The 19515-nt window shown below is 51.6% G+C and overlaps 1 protein-coding gene across 4 annotated transcripts in view; it reads left to right on the plus strand.

Moving 5' to 3' along the window:
• Window positions 1–19515, plus strand: part of BTBD16 (BTB domain containing 16) — a 62874-nt gene that overhangs the window by 6320 nt on the left and 37039 nt on the right. For 2 of the 4 annotated variants that reach the window (XM_082406966.1, XM_082406969.1), the window contains 6 exons: window positions 3920–3993; window positions 5945–6088; window positions 9404–9493; window positions 10565–10679; window positions 15508–15577; window positions 16362–16492. In XM_082406966.1, coding sequence (XP_082263092.1) covers window positions 3920–3993; window positions 5945–6088; window positions 9404–9493; window positions 10565–10679; window positions 15508–15577; window positions 16362–16492 — 624 coding nt within the window. Of the gene's footprint in view, window positions 1–964; window positions 3241–3919; window positions 3994–5944; window positions 6089–9403; window positions 9494–10564; window positions 10680–15507; window positions 15578–16361; window positions 16493–19515 lie in introns of those variants that run through there. The other 2 variants (XM_082406968.1, XM_082406967.1) reach the window with 2 other exon arrangements.

The raw sequence follows: 19515 nt of genomic DNA on the forward strand, positions 1-19515 counted from the left end.
GACGCTGTTATTGTTGCTTCTTCCACTTGGGAGCGCTGTTGACTTTGATGGGAGCTGGACCCATCTATATTTTACTAGTTCTGTAAAGCGTCACTGGCCGTGGAAAGCTGAGTTAACTAGCTCTGAGCTTCCCATTTATTTCAGATACGTAATTGTGCTTCTCATACGTCAGTGCCCCAGGTTCTGCCCAGCTGGCCAGTACTTCTGGTTGTGTCTGTGTGTTTCCATGACGCAGTGAGCTTTTGGCTCCATAACTCAGAGATGCTATACAGGAACCTCAGGTTCCTGGTCTTCATCGTGCTTCCTTCCACTGGGACTGGGGTGTGGAGTACGGGGAGAAGGGGCCTGAGAGATGAGGAAATGCTAACCTCCTTGCAAACAACCTAACCTTTTCGTGCCTTAGTTTCTTTATCTGCAAATTGGGGATGCTGTCTTACAGAGTTGCCATGAGAATTATATGAGATAATTCATTGAGAGCTTAGAACAGTATCTGGCAAATAAACACCCAATTAACATGTGTCATTCACTGTCCCTGGAGTTCTCTGGTACGTGTGGACACAGCTAACATATGAACCCAAAGATCCAGGACGGAGGAGTGTGGCTGAGGAAGGAGGCTCTAGGGCAGAGGTCCCCACCCCCCAGGCCACCGGTCCGTGGCCTGTTAGGAACCCGGGCTGCACAGCAGGAGGTGAGCTGCGGGTGAGCAAGCAAAGCTTCATGTGTAATTACAGTCGCTCCCCATCGCTCGCATTACGGCCTGAGCTCCGCCTCCCGTCAGATCAGCGGCAGCATTAGATTCTCATAGGGGCGCGACCCTTACTGTGAACTGCGCATGCGAGGGATCTAGGTTGTGCGCTCCTTATGGGAATCTAACACCTGATGATCTGAGGTGGAGCTGAGGCAGTGATGCTAGGGGAGTGGCTGCAGATACAGATTATCATCAGCAGAGAGGTTTGACTGCACGGAGACCATAATAAATCAATGGCTTGCAGACACATCAAAACCCTATCAGTGAGTGGCAAGTGACAAGCTGCATCTTACGGAGTAGACTAGACATAAACAACACACTTCAGGTGTCACTGTCTCCCATCACCCCCAGGTGGGACCATCTAGTTGCAGGAAAACAAGCTCAGGGCTCCCACTGATTCTGCATTACGGTGGATTGTATAATTATTTCATTATATATTACAATGTAATAATAATAGAAATAAAGTGCACAATAAATTTAATGCGCTTGGATCATCCTGAAACCATCCCCCCAGCCCTGGTCCATGGAAAAATTGTCTTCCACGAAACCGGCCCCTGGTGCCAAAAAGGCTGGGGACCGCTGATCTAGGGGGCTTGGGCACTAGGAAAAGGTGACCCTGCCTCATGTTTTTTCCCATTCTGACTGCAATGCCAAGTCCACTCTGAGGTTGGAAGGAGGTCATGCTAAGAGGCAAGGATGCAAAGAAGGGACCCCTAGACTTTTATCAGAGAGCAGTTTCGGGAGAGCTGGGACCAGAGACCCATGATCCACGGTGTAGAGCTGATAGGAGACCAGAGTGCCTGCTCAGTGCCAGGCGTCCCGAGCACTAGCTCTTTTACTCCCCCAGTGACTGCCACGTGGTCCTCATTTCCCTCCTACAGAGGAAAGCACCAAGACCCAGAGGCAGGCCCAAGGTCTGCATGACTCTTCCCAGTAAACCAAATTGGAGTTTTGCATGTTGAAGGTATCAAGTCAAAAGCCCTTTGGATGGTCTGCCGCAGGAAGTCCATATGTCCATGAGAAACTTATAGACTTTCCCTTTTACCCTCTGTTTCCCCATCAAGGTAGTGAGCCCCAGACTAACGGCATGTTCCCAGCATCCCCACTTTATCCCAGGCCACTTGGTCCCACAGGGTGAAGAGGACAACTCACAGATGCCATGTGTTCCATTAGCTTTTCCGATGGTCCTGAAATGAGCCTCAGCTTTGGGAGCTACAGAGTCCACAGGATACATGGTATATCTTGGCAAGCAGCCAATACACCAGGAGGAGGCAATGTGGTTACTTTTGTTGCCCGGCATCTCCTGGCTCAACTGATGACAGTGAGGTTTGTGAGGGTAGTTGAGGTCATGGCTATTGCCCCAACAGGACAAAGTCTGTCGTTCCATTTTGAGGTCACAGTCTGAACTCCTGACCTTAGCCAGCTCTTCCCAGATGTGTGACCCAAGCCACCAGGGGGATTGAGTCTGGCTTGGGTCAGGCCCACTGCTCCTGTGGGATAAACAACTCAAGCGCCAACCACCTTCCTGAGGCTGAGTCACTTGTAATCACCATCTCTGCTTGGAAAGGGCAGCATGTGGTCAATATTATTCTGGACACAGGCTCTCCGACCCAAGCCCTCCTGCATACACCCTGGCCCATGAGGATTTCTGGCATCACTGGAAAACAGCATGGCAAATGTGACGGTGGCTGGTGTGGTCAAGTGTCCCTTGGCTGGTTGGCTTTCTTGGGATGACTGTCTTCAAGCTGTGAATATGTGACTCCAGTTTTGTTTCATTTCCTTGCTTAGCAGGGTGAATATAGTGTTTATGGAAAAGCGTCTTATCTTTGTCATCATCCAAGCATTGATATTTATCGAGCACTTGCATGATGGCTGTGCTAGGGCTGCTGGGGTAAATAAACGCCGACTCTGTGGGACGCAGAGCCTGGTGCAGAGGGCACGTGAGGAAGCAGGTGACCAGAAGACCCTGTGGAAGGAGTTCTAACAGGGGTAATCCGAGGGCCGGCTGGGGAGGGCTGCCAGCCCAGCCTCCCCAGAGGAAACAACAACTAAGCTTATCTGGAAGGATGAGTAGGAGCTCATCCAGTGAAAAGGTGAGGGAGCTGTGTGTCCAAGAGACTGGAAGCAAGAGGTGATGGGTTCAGGCTGTTGAAAAGGGCTGGAGCAGGGAGTGTAAAGGGATGAGATTGCAGAGACAGGCAGAAGCCTGTTAGCCATGTGAAGGAGGTTGGCTTTCCCCCGGGAGCAATGGGGAGACAAGGAAGGATTCTCCGCAGGAGAGAGGCAAGACCAGATTTGCATTTCAGGTGGCTCCTCAGGCTGCATTGTGGGGTGTGCATCAGAGGGGACCACATGGAGGCCCGGAGACTGGCAGTGACTGGGGGCAGAAAATGGTGGCTTGGATGAAGATCATAGCAATAAGGGCAAGGATTCACCCAAGGAGAGATGGATGAATTCAAAAGGCATTTCATTAGATCTGGGCAAGAGATCAGGTGAGACAACATTCAGGATGCTGGCCTGGGCACCTGGAGGCTGGTAATGCCATTTCCTGGCAGAGGATTGGGGCTCAGTTCAGGGTAGATTCTTTTTTTTTTTTTTTGGCCACACTGCAGGGCTTGCAGGATCTCAGTTCCCTGACCAGGAATTGAACCCAGGGCCACGGCAGTGAAAGCCCAGACTCCTAGCCACTAGACCACCAGGGAACTCCCTCAGAGCAGATTCTGTGTTTAGATTGTGGGCACACTGAGACTGAGGCATGCATGACCCTAACCAGAAGTTTTGCTGAGTTAACTTTCCAGACATGTCAGGACTCTCTCTCCCTTTCTCCAGCAGTTATTTATTGAGCACCTACTATATGCTAGGCACTGTTTTAGACACTCACCCAAAGAGGTGTCATTTAGGCAGCCAGATGTAGCCTCAAATACCTCCTTGGTAAGATCTACCCGCAAACTGAAACAGGAATTAATGTTTTGAGCCGGTCATCAGACAGAGCTTACAGTTTGTCAAATTGGCAGACACATAGTGACCTGAGGAAACTGTCCCAAAGGGAGAGATACGATAAGACTGATTCATTTATGCTTTAGGGATGCCTACACTAGAATCATACATGTTGCAGATGAAGAAAAATGTCAGTATTAACGCCTGGATTTTTTGTTTGTATTTTTTCTTGAGGTTATGCATTTCACAAATTCAGAAAAATTTCCCTGAGAATTTGAAGAACAAGGCCATCCAAAGCGGGGAGGCAGGTAAGTTCTTGTCACCAATGGATTCGTCAGAATGTTTCTGACCTCAGGGGTAGCTTATGGTCTTTATGGAAGGAAACCAGCCCAGAGGCCTGGTCACTAGTCTGTAAGTTCTGTTGCTGCCCACTGCACAATGTCCCACGTGTAATAGGTGACTGTAAATATTTCCCAAATGCACAATGAATGAAACTGCTTGGCAAACACATTTTCATATGCTAATGGCCATGATAAATACAGACCTGCCGAGGTTAATAAATAGGCTTTGGATTGGAAGACTAAGCAGAAGCCCATCAAGCCCGGGCCAGCTGTTCTGTGTCCCTCTGGGCTTTAATCAGTCATGACTTGGATGTCCACATCTGCACTCGTCCTAGAAGACTTATCTGAGGTAGGATGAGGAGTCAGACCGGGTCTGTCCAGCTGGGAAAGTCTCACTGAGCCCCACGAGGAGCCTGGACAGGTCAGCTTCTTGATGGTGCTTTTTTGGATAAACCCCACCCCACGGTGTGACTGTCTGAGGTCAGAGCCAGCCTCCTTCCCCGGCAGAGGCTAATCGATTTCTTCTGGCCCGTCAACTCTGGTTGATGGTGGGAGCGGGGGGTGAGAAGTAGTGTGAGGCAGCCTCCGGGCTCAGGAGAGAGAGTTCCAGATTGGTGGTGATGTCTGACCTGCATTGCCCTTCTGAAAGCGCTAGGGGGCGCGGGGGACACACTTTATCCGCAATTCTGCCCTTGCCTAAAATCACCATTACGGGGCAAGATTCCTTTTCATCCGGCATAGCCAGACTGTCACCTGAGGTGACCGGAGATTTGAGATGAAAACCCAGGTTCTCAACTCCCAGCATCAAACGATATCATAAAGTTGGTGAATAACGATAATAATAACAGGAGAGGAAACAGGTACCCAAAGTCATGCAGTCAAAATAATAGCAAAGCCAAGAAATACGTAGATGAGGCTAGTGAAGCTCAAGGTCCTGTCCGGCGCTGGGATTTAGGGTTTGGGGGGAATCACCCCGAGCATGGCTCCCTTCCCCCCAGCTCTGTGCTAATTCAGGGGTCCAGCCTGCAGCGCCCCCCTTGCCCATAGCCTCTTCATGTCTCACCTGGCCAGGCATCCTTGGATCCTCCATCTACCTTCCTATTCAAGTCTCTTCTTTTTTCCTTATCATCTACGCCACCCCGGGTGAGACTCCCCAGCATAAAGCCCTTTACAGTTTGCAAGGAACCCTCCTCACACTGTAATCCCGTTTCATGCCTGTGAGCTGGGCTTTCTGATGATCACCATTCCCTCGAGAAAAGCAATGCTGATGAGATCTCTGCTCCCTGGTGATGGGGTTTTTTCTATGCCATTCAGGTGGGTAATAATTAGACACTAACAGCCCAGTATTTTTCAACAGGGGACCAGGTAGCAATTTTGCTCCCCAGAGGACATTTGGCAATGTCTGGAGACATTTTGGGTTGTCACAACTCCTGGGTGGGGCGGGTGATACTGGCATCCAGTGGGCGGAGGCCAGGTATGCTGCTAAACATCCTACAGCACAGGACAGACCCCTCCACAGAGAATTATCTGGCTCCAAATACGAACAGTGCCGAGGCTAGGAAACACTGCAATGGGGGAGGCAAGGTGAGGCCCCCTCCAAGAGTGTCACAGCCAGCGTCCCTGCCCCACGAAGCTTTTTCCAGTCCTCAAGTTGGAGGGCAGCTTGCGTGCCTCTGTTGGTCGGCAGCTCTGGTGGACGTTTACCGCTCTCTAAGTTACCTTGTGCCAATTGTATCCGCTTGGGAGCCAGGAAGCTCCCCGTGGCTGGCACTTTGTTCCTGAAAGGCCTAGCGAAGCCGCCTGCCCACTCGTTTGCTCGATAACGGGATGGATGGGGAGTACGTGGGAGAAAGAGTGAAAGCACCTTTAGGTCGGGGTGTCGTTAAACTGTTTGCTCAGCATCCTTTCCTCTCCTCAGGTGTGATTCTCGAATGCCTTGGCTTCAGATGGGAACTCCATCAGCCCCAGCTTTTTCAGTCCGGGACCTTGACCAAGCTTTACATGATGGCCCTGGCCCGGGGCAATGCAAACCCTGAGAAGGAGCTGGAGAAGCTTCTGCCAGGTACGTTCTCACCCAGAGCAGGACCCTCAAGGGCTCTCTGGTTAGAGAGACCCCAGCTTGGCGTTTGGTTATCTGTTTGGGGACCACGGTCACTCTGGCAGTTAAGAGCAAGGCTCGTGGTGTGATCTCATTACAGGATTAACCTCAGTCTCCTCGGCTATAAAATGGGATAATGGTTCCTATTGTGTTTCATTGTGGAGGAGGTAACAGGTGTGAAGTTCTAGAACAACGCCTGGCACATAGTGAGTAGTCAGTAAATGTCAGTTCTGTTCTCATAATAACCCATTCTTGTCCACCAGCTATGATGGAGGCCCTCCCTACTTCTTTGAGAAGAGAAAGTGGGTTGTGTTGAGTCTCCTGATGGGCTTTCTAGAAAGAAGGCATAGTTCTGACATCTGTGGCTTGTTTGGCTCTAAGTGTGCTGGTTGGAGGTTTACAAGTGTACATCAATTTCAGTTTTTCTTTTCCTTTTCTTTCTCTTTTCTTAACACCACCTCATACCCAAAAGTATTTAGGTCACATCTTTCTTTTTCTCTTTTTTGGATCCTAATAATCCCCAGCTGCCCCTTATCTGTCCCATAAGTTCCTCTCCTGCAGCCTTGCCAACTTCTTCTCAGGTCATATAGATTGGCATTGTCTCCGGACAACTCATAAGCAGGTGCCATGGAAAATTCAAGGTCTCCCAAGCAGCCGGCATGCCAGTCAGGATGGGACTGCATTTCCAGGACGTGGCAGTAAAGCTCTGATACTCCGGAGCCAGACGGGCTGCCGGAGCCCCCGGTCGGAAGAGAGAGCCTGGCTGTCTGCCGGCATCTTCCCGGCCACAGAGCCTCTGACTCAGCCCTTCCCGGCCGAGCTGGGAGCCAAGAGCAGGCCGTGGCATCCCCACAGAACTGTAACAGCCTTCACACTTATGATCTTCCTGAGCCTTTGTCCCAGTGTCTTCAGTCGTGGGACTGAGCTCTTTCTCCCATGGTCCCTGTGCCCAGATCACAGCTCTTCCTGGGCAACCAGTGAAAGGCCACTGGGGTCCAGACAGTGAGTACAATGAAAATCAAGAGAATATGGAAGGGAAAAATGGAGTTGTCATGTTTTTAGTAAGTCTAGAATGGTCCCACTTAGATTTGGCCCTACTAAAACAGCTGCTCTAATCCAAGCACCCTGCTAGAGGCTGGGCCCGGCTGGCGGACATCACATCACGTGCAGGGATGAAACCTCAGTGCCTGGGCTGTCACAGCTTCCCGGGGTCTCCCCTGCAGGCACCACCAACTGCGTCAGACCCTGGGACTCGTGTCTCCAAGGCTTTCGGTGGGTACAGTCCCAGCCCTTCATGTGCCTTTGATGATGGTTTCTCTACGCATCTCACAGTTATTGCTTTTCTGTTCCTGAGAACATAAGCATCATTCTCCTGGGGTTAGCAGCAGAGGAAGTTTCTGACCAAGCCCTGGAGTGGTGGCTGCTGAGGACACACAGCTCCCCCTGGAGCGACCCTGTGCTGGCCACACGGGGCTGTCCTAGCCACTCACGTTCAAGTTCATTCCACCCAGAGTCCAGGATCGGCTGTACCATAGCAGCATGTGTTTATTCTCTAGGAGGAGCCAAAAGCAAACGACCCTCTTTTACTAAAAACAAACCACTTTGGTTTGGGGGCACCTCAGAAGCGTATGATCAAATTAGCACTTTCCTATCAGATTGTGAAGTTTTACTTACAGAAACTGTCTTCCACGTACTCTGACCTAGCTGATAATATTCCTTCCTCCCTTCAAGAGATGTTCAGTACTTAACTTGTGCCAGGCATTGTGCTAGGAACTTAATGTCGGGGGGTGGGGGACAGACGAGCCCACTTGAAGTGACGATAAAGCATGAGAAATCGTGTGATACATAATGATCCTAACGATGCCTCCTGAATACCCGCTACGTGTCAGGCACTTGCCAGCATCCTCTTGTTTACTGCCCCCAGTGGGGGTGACTGACAGAATGGAGTGGGGCAGAGGGGAGGCTGTGCAGAGATCCAGGGGAGGAAAGTGAGCCAGAGCCAGGAACAGGGCCTGGCACTTAGTAGGTGCTCAATAAACACTGGCCGAATGAGAGCCTGAACAGAGCCAGGTGCCGAGAATGTGGTGAGGGAAGCCTCGATGGCCTTGTTTGCCTGAGGGAAGTGGACCCTTTGTTCTCTTTTTTCTGCATTCTTTGTAGCTGCAAATTGTGACATACTTTGGGCTCCTGACTCATGTCACTTGCATGACCTGGCACCCTGAGCTCACTGGCCATGGAATCCATTCATCCATCGATTCGGCCAATACTTACTGAGCACCAGGGTATGCCAGACTGTGCGGGGCCTGGGGTGGGGTGGCAGGTTCACCGTCCAGTGTGCCTGCCCAGCCGATCGTAAACCAACAGATGCTCGGTGTATTGGCAGGTGGTTGGTCCAGGAGGGAACATAGAGCCAGTCTCGGGGGAGGTGGTGGTGTGGAGCTCCCTTCCATAGCAGAGGGTCAGGCGGGCCCCTGATGGGGAAGAGAGGGAGCTCCACAAATCTCCTGGGCAACAAACCACGAAGAGGCAGGTTTGGGACCTGGTGAACTGGAGACTAGTGGGAGGGTCTTGGGGCCACTGGAGGGGCTCTGGCTTCGTGCCAAAGGCGTGGGATGCCGCTGGAGACCTGAGGGCACCGTGTGTCGTAACTCACATTTCAGAGTAACTCTGAGTGGATTGTGGATGGAGGCTGGCGGTGATGCGGCCTGCCCCTTCCCTTCCTCCTGGAAGCCCTGGTGGCGGGGGTCCTTTGTCTGGAGCTCCGTGGGGCAAAGTCTCAGGGGCCGCTGGGAGGACGCCTGGGTCCCTCACTCATCCTTCCACTGATGGTCCTTGCGCTCCTGCCCGGTGCCAGGCCTGAGCTAGGTGCTCGGGGCGCAGGGATGATGGAGACCCACTGCTGGCCCTCTCGCTGCTCACAGCCTAATGAGAGGAAGCGGGGAGGGAGAGGGGGAGGGGGCTCTGTGTCAGTGTGAGCATCAGTGTACCGGTCACGACGGTCACAGTGGCTGTGTCAGATCACTGGGGAAGCTGGCCCAGGGGGACACAGGAACTCTCTGTACTCTTTCTGCAACTTCTTGTGAGTCTTCAACTATTTCAAAACAAATAATCATTTCAACAATGCATCCACTAAACCAACAAGCAAACAGAAATGAACAAAATGCAGCGTGATCCACGCCAAGATCAAGGCTGCGCGAGTGGTTGTGGGGCCTCACGCTGTACTGCGCAGGTCACTGTGGCTGTCACACCCGTGTGCCCTCGTCCCGTTCCCTTCGCTAGCTCAGCTGCCCGGGAAGATGAAAGAACAACGCCCCGTAAAGAAGATGATCGTTTCCTTGAAGATCAATGACCCTCTGGTCACCGAAGCTGGTAATGTGCACCTGTCCTTGTATTCTGAGAGTGTCGTTGAACAAACTGCCTCTCAGATTTGAAAAACAAACAAAACACCCCAAACTGGAGGCACACGGTGTTCAGTGCCTCCTTATTAAAAATAGCTGAGCAGCACAGGGCGGAGGGGAAGGAGGCTGGCACAATGTAGGGAAATAAAAGAAGGGGGCATTCTGCTAAAGAGAGGTCCTCGTCCTTGTAAAGAGGAGAGACGAATGCAGAGGAGGGAGGAAGAGGCAGGCTACGCAGACAGACCCAGGGAAGATGTCACTGCTTTTCTGGGCGCAGATGCCCAGGGAAGCTCTCAGGCCCACCCTTGTCTGTAGGCAGCACTGACCCGCCCCTTCCCACCAGGGCCCCTCCCTGGCTGGCTGCTGGCAGCAGAGACCTCCCCCAGGGGGCTCCCTTGGGCTCAGCCCCTCCCCATCCCATCCTGGCTGCCTAGAAACACCTATTAACAGGTGTTAACGCACCGTGCTGTCACGTGCCATCAAGAAATTATCCACATAATAATTATCCACACCAGTTGTCCTCAGAGCCCATGGGACTGCACTACAGCGCTATTGGGGATCAGGTGGAACTCGGAATAAGCTGAGTCCACGGACTAGCAAATTTATCCTGGCTCGTCCCAGGAGTCCTTAACCTTTCTGAAGACCCCAGACTCTGAGGAAAACCTGCTGTAATGATGTCATCTCCAGAGAACACAAAACACACCTCGTGCACACAGCATCGTGCACACCTTGGGGTGGCCACCTCCCCGCACAGGTCACAGACCCCAGGTTAGGACAGAACCCCTGAGGCACAGACTCAGGACAGGCTCACAGAAGATTCTTTCACAGGAGCTCCATGTTCTTTAGCTTCATCCTCAACTCCTTTGTGGGGCTGGGAACCCAGGCAGCATCTGCGCCCAGGTCAGAGCTGTTGCCTTTTGTCTAATGCATCCCTGACTCCCAGCTCAGGGACACTCATCCAGCAGGGAGGGCACCTGTGCGTGAGGGATGCGGGGCTGCAGAGCCCCACGCTGACGGCTGGCCCTCGATGCTGCCTCCCCAGCCTTCGCCGTGGCCCTGAAGAGTCTCTACCTGCGCGAGGTAAAGGTGAGCGTGGACGACGTGCTGGGTGTGCTGGCTGCAGCCCACATTCTTCAGTTCCGCAGCCTGTTTCAAAGGTAAGGAGCCGTGGCCAGGCGCGGCCAGGGCCAGCCCCAGGTGGGATCCAAAGGGGCCCCCCTGGCCCGTCTCACGGAGCATCCCTCTTCCGTGGGCTGGGACATCTGGGGTTACTTTGCATAGAACACAAGTTTGAGTCGGCCATTAATGCTTATGGAAGGTAAATGAACCAAATGGAAAAGCACTGATGGGATTAATATTTCTAGAATATTTTGTCCCTTCTCTTGGGCTTTTTCAGGGATGTGTGCTTACTGCACTCACGTCCTGAACACAGAGGTGGTATCTTATCACTCTTCCGAGTTCCTAATTCCTGATGCAATTCAACAGAGAGGAGATTTAGGGCAGGGATGCTCTGCCTGGCTTGTTTCACCACCCTAAGCCTCAGTTTCTTCATTTGAGGGAATGAATGAATGTGAATAAATGAATGAACGAACATCCCATCTTAGCCCAGAGAGGACATCAGCTGCTCTGTAAAAGGCAGGGGCAGGATCTCTTCCAGGGACCTTGCAGGTTTCAACTCACTTTCTATAGAATCCATACAGCCACATTCAATCCCAGAGATTTTTTTGGGGTTGGTGCCTCATTCCTGGGGGCACCTGAAATGACTTGGGCCAGATCCTCAATCTGGAGCATCTCGAAGCCTCGTTGGGGATGCAGATGCCCCGTGAACCCAGGGACGCAGGCTTTCAGAGGCCTGGACGTGGCCACAGAAGACACGCAGAGGGGACCAGTCTTGAAAAGGCACTCCAGTGTGTCGGCCTGGCCAGACTATGGGGTGGGTGGCTGGCTGTGAGAGATGGGAGGCCCGCCGTCACAGGCAGGGACAGGTCGTGTAGAGTCTCAGGGAGAACCAAGGAGTCTGGCCTTGACCCTGCAGGTGATGGGGTAAAGTCTGGGTTTTCCTGAGAATCCCCACTCCCCTTCCATTGTGTGTCACATGACTTCAGCTCCGCATAACCTTGTGACTGATAATCACTACTAAATCACAGCTTCTGCACGCACGCATTTCTGAGCGGCTATTTCCCGGTGCCGTGCAGGAAGATATCTCTGGCCCCAAACCTGGAAGGCCAGCTTCCCTCTTGGAGTGGGGCATCTGGCCACCTTCTGTCTGTGAGCCTCAGCTGCCCTACGGGAGGCCCAGATTCAAAGCCCCATCTTCCTTCCGGAACCGTAGCCCTGGCTTATCTGGGGTGGAACCAAGAATGGCAGATGCTTCATTTCCTTCCTCCTTCACATGCCTTGTCTTGAATGCCAGAGCAGGGAGGGCTCTGGATACTGAGCCAAGCCTATCATTCCACTGACGAACAAACCTAGGCTCGCCTGGGGCTGATGGGCCCTGCCCGAGATTCTACAGATAATTGTGGTGGGGCTGGAATCCAAGGCCAGAGCCAGGGTCTGGCACACAGCTGGGCTGGGTCTCGCCTGCCTTTGAGAGGCTGATGGTACAGTTGGCAGGGGTGTGGCAGCGCAAGCCTCAGTGTGTGTGTGTGGGTGTGTGCGTGCGTGCGTGCCGGCGTGCGTGCGTGAACAGAAATGCCCCGGGTCACTCTGATAGCATCACAAATCCAGGTGCTGGATGGGATCCCAAAGGTCATCTTGGCTGAACCCCCAGCCAGTGCAAAATCACCCAGATGGCTGCTTGAGTCTGAATCACGCACACTTGAGGCCGCCCATCTCTAGGGGATGAAGTGTGTGCGTGCGGGTTACACAGGGTGCTGTTTGTTAGACTCATGCATCAATGTCTGCTTTGGCACAACTGGGATCATGGTTGTTGGTTGTTGCCTGCATGCACACGCACACACACACACACACACACACAACCTCCCTAAGGGTCACGGGTCTCTCCAGGCTCACAGGGCTGAAAGGGCATTTCCTTCCATGCAGGCCTGAACTCCATCTGTGGGCAACTGCCTGGTGCCCTTAGACCTTCTGCAAGTGAAAATTCCCACCCTCCCTGAGCCCAGAAGCAAGTGGCCTGGGTGGCCCCAGGGCTTGCTTTGTGTCCTCCAGTCTGGGAAGCCCAGCCAGTGAGTCTGCCAGTGAGAAGGGGGAGCACAGGTGAAGGTGTCAGCCTCCTGGAGCACTGATTTCTGTATCCCAACTTCAAACCCAGCTAATTCTGCCCATGCATCTCTACTGGCAAAAACCCGCTCCTAAAGAACACTGTGCCTGGTGAGGTGTGGGACCTGAACCTCGCACACAGGCCCTTTCACACCTGGTTTCCCCCTTGCTGATTGGTGAGCTCGGCTCACAGTGAGGCCAGGAGCCCCAGGAGGAGAGGAGTTTTGTCTTTACATGGCAGGTATTTCCAGAAACAGCCACAGAGGCTGGCACAGAGGAGACACTCGGGGGATGGATTTATGCTCGGAGGGCTGCTTCCTGGCAGTCTCTAGTTTCAAGGGGGGAGTGTTGGGAGGAAGCAGAGGTACCAGGCAGAAGGAGGTCATGGAAATCAAAGCAGAGGGAGCATGTGAGGAGAAGCAATCAGGGAGACTTCCAAGAGGAGGTGGCACTTGAGCTGAGCCTGAAAGGATGCCAGTTGTCAAAGGGTGAGAGAGAAGAGGACTTCAGGCAGAGGAGAGCATAGAAACTGGAACATGCTTGGCCACTAAGACCCAATGCGGCTGGAGTTGGGGAGGGGTGTGGAAAGATGAAGGGAAAGGTGGGTGGGGAAGTTAGGGTGAGTTCAGGTCATGCAGACCTCAAAGGCCATGTGAGCAGGTTCTACCTGGTTCTGCCAGCAGAGGAGAACCTGAAGCTTGGGCGGGGAGAGTGACCAGAGCCCCTCTGTGTTTTGGGCTGAGACCTTCAGGATGCGGTGGGGACACGGGGGGCTGATGTGGGCAGGGAGACCTGTGCAGAGGCCTGGGTGAGAGAGAGGAGGGTCTGAACTAGGCAGGGGAAGTGGGAAGGGAGGGGAGGGGGCAGGTCTTCCAGGAGACGGTGAAGATGTAGAATTGACGGGACTCAGCAATCTCACCTGCCAGCATGCCTGAGAGATGACAGCAGAGTCTGGTGTTTACCCAGCACAGATTTTTCCAGTACTCAGGACAATTCCTTATAATGGGTATGATCAGTCTCACTGTGGTGAAGGGGCCATCCTAGGATCCAAGGAGGGTGGGGCGTAAAGTGCCTTAACCATGACCAGATTGTTTTTCATTCATTATTTCTTGCTTTGTTCTAGTAAAAGTTTTTGGTGGCTTAAAAGAATACATAAAATAACAGGGCACAAATTGTTCAAAAAGAAAAGAAAAGAAAAAGGAGAAAGGAAAACAAGGCTGGAGAAGCTAAAATTACATAACCAAACCTACACTCTATAACTTTTGACTGTGAGCTCCCTAGCAGCTAATATGAAAAGGGAAACCTGATCAATGACATTAGATAAAACAAAGAAACCAAAAAATGACTTGGGAGATAAAACCCTGGGTGCCTTCCTCAGATGACATTGAGTGATGCGATGATCAATGTCCTCAACTATATCCACAGAGTAAATGCAACGATAAATTTAATAATGTTCTTTCTTGATATTGGCAAAGTCTTCACTTCAAAATGCAACTGAGTAAAAGCTATTCTTCAGGGGTGTGGGTGTTGGTGGTAATGAGCTCCTCAGCTCTCTGCTGATCTGGCTTAATTGAAGAATACATTTTAGAATATGTGCAAGACTTACCAGATATCCTTTAAGCCTTTGTCCAAGAGCAACATGTATCTCAACTGAGTTTAGGATAACCATTGAGTAATAATGAGTTCAAGATTTTGCTTCTGTATGAGAGCTCAGTAGCTATTCTCTGGTGCCCTGTTTGATGACATGAACATGCCTTAAGAAAATTGTGCTGGAGACTAATCTCAGCTGTGACAGGTGAGTCACTGAAACTCTAACCCAGCATATCCACCCCACCACACACCCTGCCCACCCCAGCTCATCTCCTAGTCCTGCTCCCCCTCACTGCACTGCATCTGGGATCTCCTTGATGTTCCTTCAGAGTACGGCCCCTGTCCCTGCCTCAGGGCCTTTGCACATCCTGTTTCCTCTTCTTGGAATGCTGGCCTCCCAATTCCTGGTCTGAACAGTTCTTTGTTCTCCTCCTTCAAGGTTTAAATGTCACTTTTCTGATCATCCCCCCACTAGGTCAGATTCCCCCTTTTTCACATTCCTATGGCACCTTGTTCTTTGATTTTTTAACCCTTAACACAACTGTAATAATGTGGTTACACGTCTAAATGTTTATTTAACGTGTGTTGGGCCCACTGTCTTTGTTCTTTGTAACCCAAGGGCCTCGCAGGGTGCCTGGCACATAGTACCTGCTCAGTAAATAGATCTTTGATGAGTAAGTGAAGCGAGTAAATGACGCCTAGTCGTGAAAAGGACGGAGATTTTCATCAGAAACTTGCTTTTTGAATCTACTCTCATACAGAGAGGAACAGGTCTGGAAGCCCCTCTACAGCTCCACAATGGTCTTTACAGGAAGAAAATACCTCCAGCAGGGGGGCAAGCAAATGGTCACCCTGGCTAAAATTAAAACTCAGTAAGGCACCTTTAGGTGCTTAATCTCTAAACAGTAATACTTCTCCCTGGTGCCAAGGCTACGTTGTTTCCTTCAGAAGGATTTGACCTGAGGCCTCACCTCCCTCAGCCCAGGACTCTTTGCAACAAGCCTGGCCGGTCTTGTCCTCCAGCCAAATGTCCACATCCCTAAAATAAGGCTCTTTTCCTTCCCTTCCCTGAAAGGTCTCTGTTGCTGGCGCGGAGTTGAGGGAAAACCTCTGGGGCTGCCCACTTCCCTAAAAGCAGCCTGGGGGCCTCCAGGAACAGCAGTTGTCTCTCTGCAGGTGTGTGACCACGATGATGAACGGACTCACGCCGAGCACCATCAAGAACTTCTACCTGGCCGGCTGCAAGGTGAGAGCAACCTGCACAGGGCACGTGGCACCTGGGGGGCCCTCAGGAGCACCCAGACTCTGGGATTTCACGCACCAGGCCCAGCTCCAAAAAATCTGATGCCACCAACCTAACAGTGCCAAGTGAACAATCTTTAAAAATCATTTTATGTTTAAAAGAATATTTTAACACTCCAAAAGGTAGAAAAGCTTTAATCTGGGGGTGAGGGGGTGGGGAGAGGAAAGCCAGCGTTTATCGCCAAAACAGCAGACAACATTCCAGGACATTCTTGGTGGGGTTGAGGGAAATTTGTCCCCCCTGGGCTCAGTCAGGGTGTCAGGGTTGGCAGTAAATGATGTAATCTAACACTCTCATTATCAGAGGAGAAAACTGAGACCCAAGCGGGGCAGGATGGGCGGGGGGAGCGTCTGTGATCAGTCACAGACCTCAGTTCAGAGATGTCAGCTTGCAAGCCCTGTGGTCAAACCACTTACCTAGCTGTGTGACCTCAGGCAAGAGCAGGAATCTTGGAGCCTCAGTTTTTCCCCCGGTAAAATAGGAATAATAATGAACCGACCTCATAGGGTAGCAGTGAGGATTGATTTGAATCAACCTAGTGCAGTGCCTTGAGCATAGCAAACACGCAGAAAACGTTATCTGCTGCAGTTTCTGTTGTGAAGAAGCGGTTTGAGCAGGGCTGCAGCACGGCCTTCCCGAGAGCACACGTGTAGCATCGTCGCCTTCCAGCAGAGGGCGCTGAGAGTTCAGGGACTCCTTTCTCCCTGCGCTTTTCTTGCCTTCGCAGTACAAGGAAGAGCCGCTCACCACTGCCTGCGAGAAGTGGATGGAGATGAACTTGGTCCCTCTGGTGGGGACAGAGATCCACCTCCGGAAAATCCCGCAGGAGCTGCTGCACAAAGTGCTGAGGTCCCCCAGGTCAGAGCTGGCTCCCAGCGAGCTTCCCCTGGGATGGGGGGAGGGAGGTGTTAGGGGGGCCTGCACCCACACCCCTGCTGGACATGCCCAGTGTGCAGTGCCTTCTCCGCCCCAAACGTCCCTCCCTCCTGGACAGCCTGGCCTCGGGGGGGCCAAACCTGGGTGCTGTGCTCGGGCATGGGGAGGGGTGCTATTCATCAGAATAGGGACCCTCGGGGTGCCCGCTGTCTCATTACCCACCTGGTAATTAATTAATTGCCTAAATAATGTTTTAAAATTCTGTCAATATTAAGACACATTCATTGTGGAAAATTTGGAAACCAGAGAAAAGGGAAAAAGGAAAAAGCTCTCACCCCGAAATCAGTTTCTTTTTTTTTTTTTTAATTTTTGTTTATTTGTTTATTTATTTATTTATGGCTGTGTTGGGTCTTCGTTTCTGTGCCAGGGCTTTCTCTAGTTGCGGCAAGTGGGGGCCACTCTTCATCACGGTGCGCGGGCCTCTCACCATCGCGGCCTCTCTTGTTGCGGAGCACAGGCTCCAGATGCGCAGGCTCAGTAATCGTGGCTCAAGGGCCTAGTTGCTCCGCGGCATGTGGGATCTTCCCAGACCAGGGCTCGAACCTGTGTCCCCTGCATTGGCAGGCAGATTCTCAACCACTGCACCACCAGGGAAGCCCCCGAAATCAGTTTCTATCTCCAGCCCTGAACAGCTCTAGACTCAGACATTCCACTGCCGGTATGACCTCACTGACAATTAAGGCTAAAACCCAACTCTTGGTGCCCTGCCCTTTACTGCACCCCCCGCCCAGTGTTCCTTGACGAGCTGCTCAAGCCCCTGGGAGACCACTTCATCCTCCCGCACAAGTGCAACCCGTCTCTGTGGGCCTCTGCGTGGGCACCAGCCAGAGGCCAACCTTCCAGGTGTCTCATCTGGACCAGCACAGGGCCCTCTAACTCAGGGTCTTGGTCTGCTCCTGACCCCCTTCCAATCACATCTTTAACCCAGGGGGCTTTGGCTCTGCCGATCCGGCTCCTCTGTGTTACGCACGTGGCAACCACAGGGCTTTCCTTAGACTCCGGCCAGTGCCTGGCCTTTTGGGTTATTTCCAGTGTTTCACTGATATAAATAGTACCTTCCTGACATCCTTCAACGTACGTTTATCTTCATCTCAGATTATTTTCCCACAGTGAATTCCTAGAAGTGAAATTACTAAGCCAAAAGGACTTCGTTTTTATTACTATTTTAAAAAATATTTTATTTGAAAATAATTTCAAACAAATTAGGTAACAAGAAAAGTACAAAGAATATCTCAGTACCCTTTACCCTGCTTCGTTCAATCTCTGTCCTGTTTGCTTTATCATTTGCATCTGTGTGTGTATCTATTAACACACATTTTTTAACCCTTTGAGGGCAAGTTGCATGTATCATGTTCCCTTACCCCTGAATGCTTCAATGTATATTTCCTAATAAAGAGAATTTTTCTGATATAATCCCAATGCAGTTAACAACTTCAGGAAATTTGACATTGATGTGATACCTTACACAATGTGATGCATTGACTCGACACTGTCCTTTAGAGCATCTTTTTTCCTCCAGTGCAGGATCAGGTTAGCACCACGTATTGCATTTAATTGTTGTGTCTTTGGGGGACTTTTTAAAAGGTTCTTGATACCCACTGCCAAGTTACCAAGATGGTATTCCCTTTGGGTGAATTACAAAAATGAAGACAAAATTCTACAAAAAATTGTAATGGTATATTAGGAAATAAATGTTTCCTCATGCATGTGTGGTGGAAAGCGTTCCGATTCCAAGAATTAGACTTGGAAAGATTTGTTCTCCTGTTGGTTTGAATTGACTCAGTAGCTTGCAATGCCCTCAGACTTACAGGGAAATGAGGTTGGTAGAACAACGTTCTGGGTTCTGGTGTTGAGGGAGACCTCTAATCTCTGTATTATCTAAGAAGACCTCAGGAACTTGGGCCCCAAGAGCAATGCCAGGCTCCGGCAGGGGGAGCTGGGGGCTCCCAGGGTCATTTTGCCCTGCTCTCCATGGCTTTTCCACAAGTGCAAGCTCCCCACCCTCCATGGAGCAAAGGTTGTGCAACCCTTGAAGAAAAGATAAACATGGCAGCCCTTAGACTTCTCATGACACTGTCCCTCCCTTGGAAAGACTGAGCTGTCTCACCCTGGTAACATTTAACCAAGGAAGGGAAAAAGAATGTCTGACCACAACCAGAAAGTTAGCGATGGGATACGCCCTAGAAAAGGCTGGCTGGGCAGGAAAAGAGGTCAAGAACATTACGTGTCAAGCGTCTAGACTCACAAGTTTGGGGAGACATGACTGATGTGGACACGGGGTCCTGCTCCTCTGGCCCCACCCCAGGAGCTGTCTGTCTTCACAGACAGTGCCGGGCTCCCTGGAGGGAGGGGAGAGCCTGTGGGGCCTCAGCACGTCGTCAGCGCGTGCGCCCTGGAGGGACCGGGCCCTGGGCTCCTGGACCTCATGCTGCCGTCTTGCCTTCCGAGGTGAACTCTCCTCGCCTGGTTGATGTCCAGCTGCCTTGAAGCTGGAGGGAGGAGGGGAACAGAGGGCATGGAAAGAGGGGCCTTGGGCCACACCCAGTGCCCGGGGAGACGGTTAGAAATTTACCAGGCTCGGGCTCCTCATCTTAGTGGCTGGTGGACCTGACACCACAGACCACACCTGCTTAAGAAAGGACCTTTGAGTGAATTAACTTTTTTTTTTTAAATTAATTAATTAATTAATTTATGGCTGTGTTGGGTCTTCGTTTCTGTGCAAGGGCTTTCTCTAGTTGTGGCAAGCGGGGGCCACTCTTCATCGCGGTGCGCGGGCCTCTCACCATCGCGGCCTCTCTTGTTGCGGAGCACAGGCTCCAGACGCACAGGCTCAGTAGTTGTGGCTCACGGGCCCAGTTGCTCCGCGGCATGGGGGATCCTCCCAGACCAGGGCTCGAACCTGTGTCCCCTGCATTGGCAGGCAGATTCTCAACCACTGCGCCACC

This window comes from Balaenoptera borealis (genome assembly GCF_965194805.1).
Source record: "Balaenoptera borealis genome assembly, chromosome: 10".
NCBI classification, from domain to species: domain Eukaryota; kingdom Metazoa; phylum Chordata; class Mammalia; order Artiodactyla; family Balaenopteridae; genus Balaenoptera; species Balaenoptera borealis.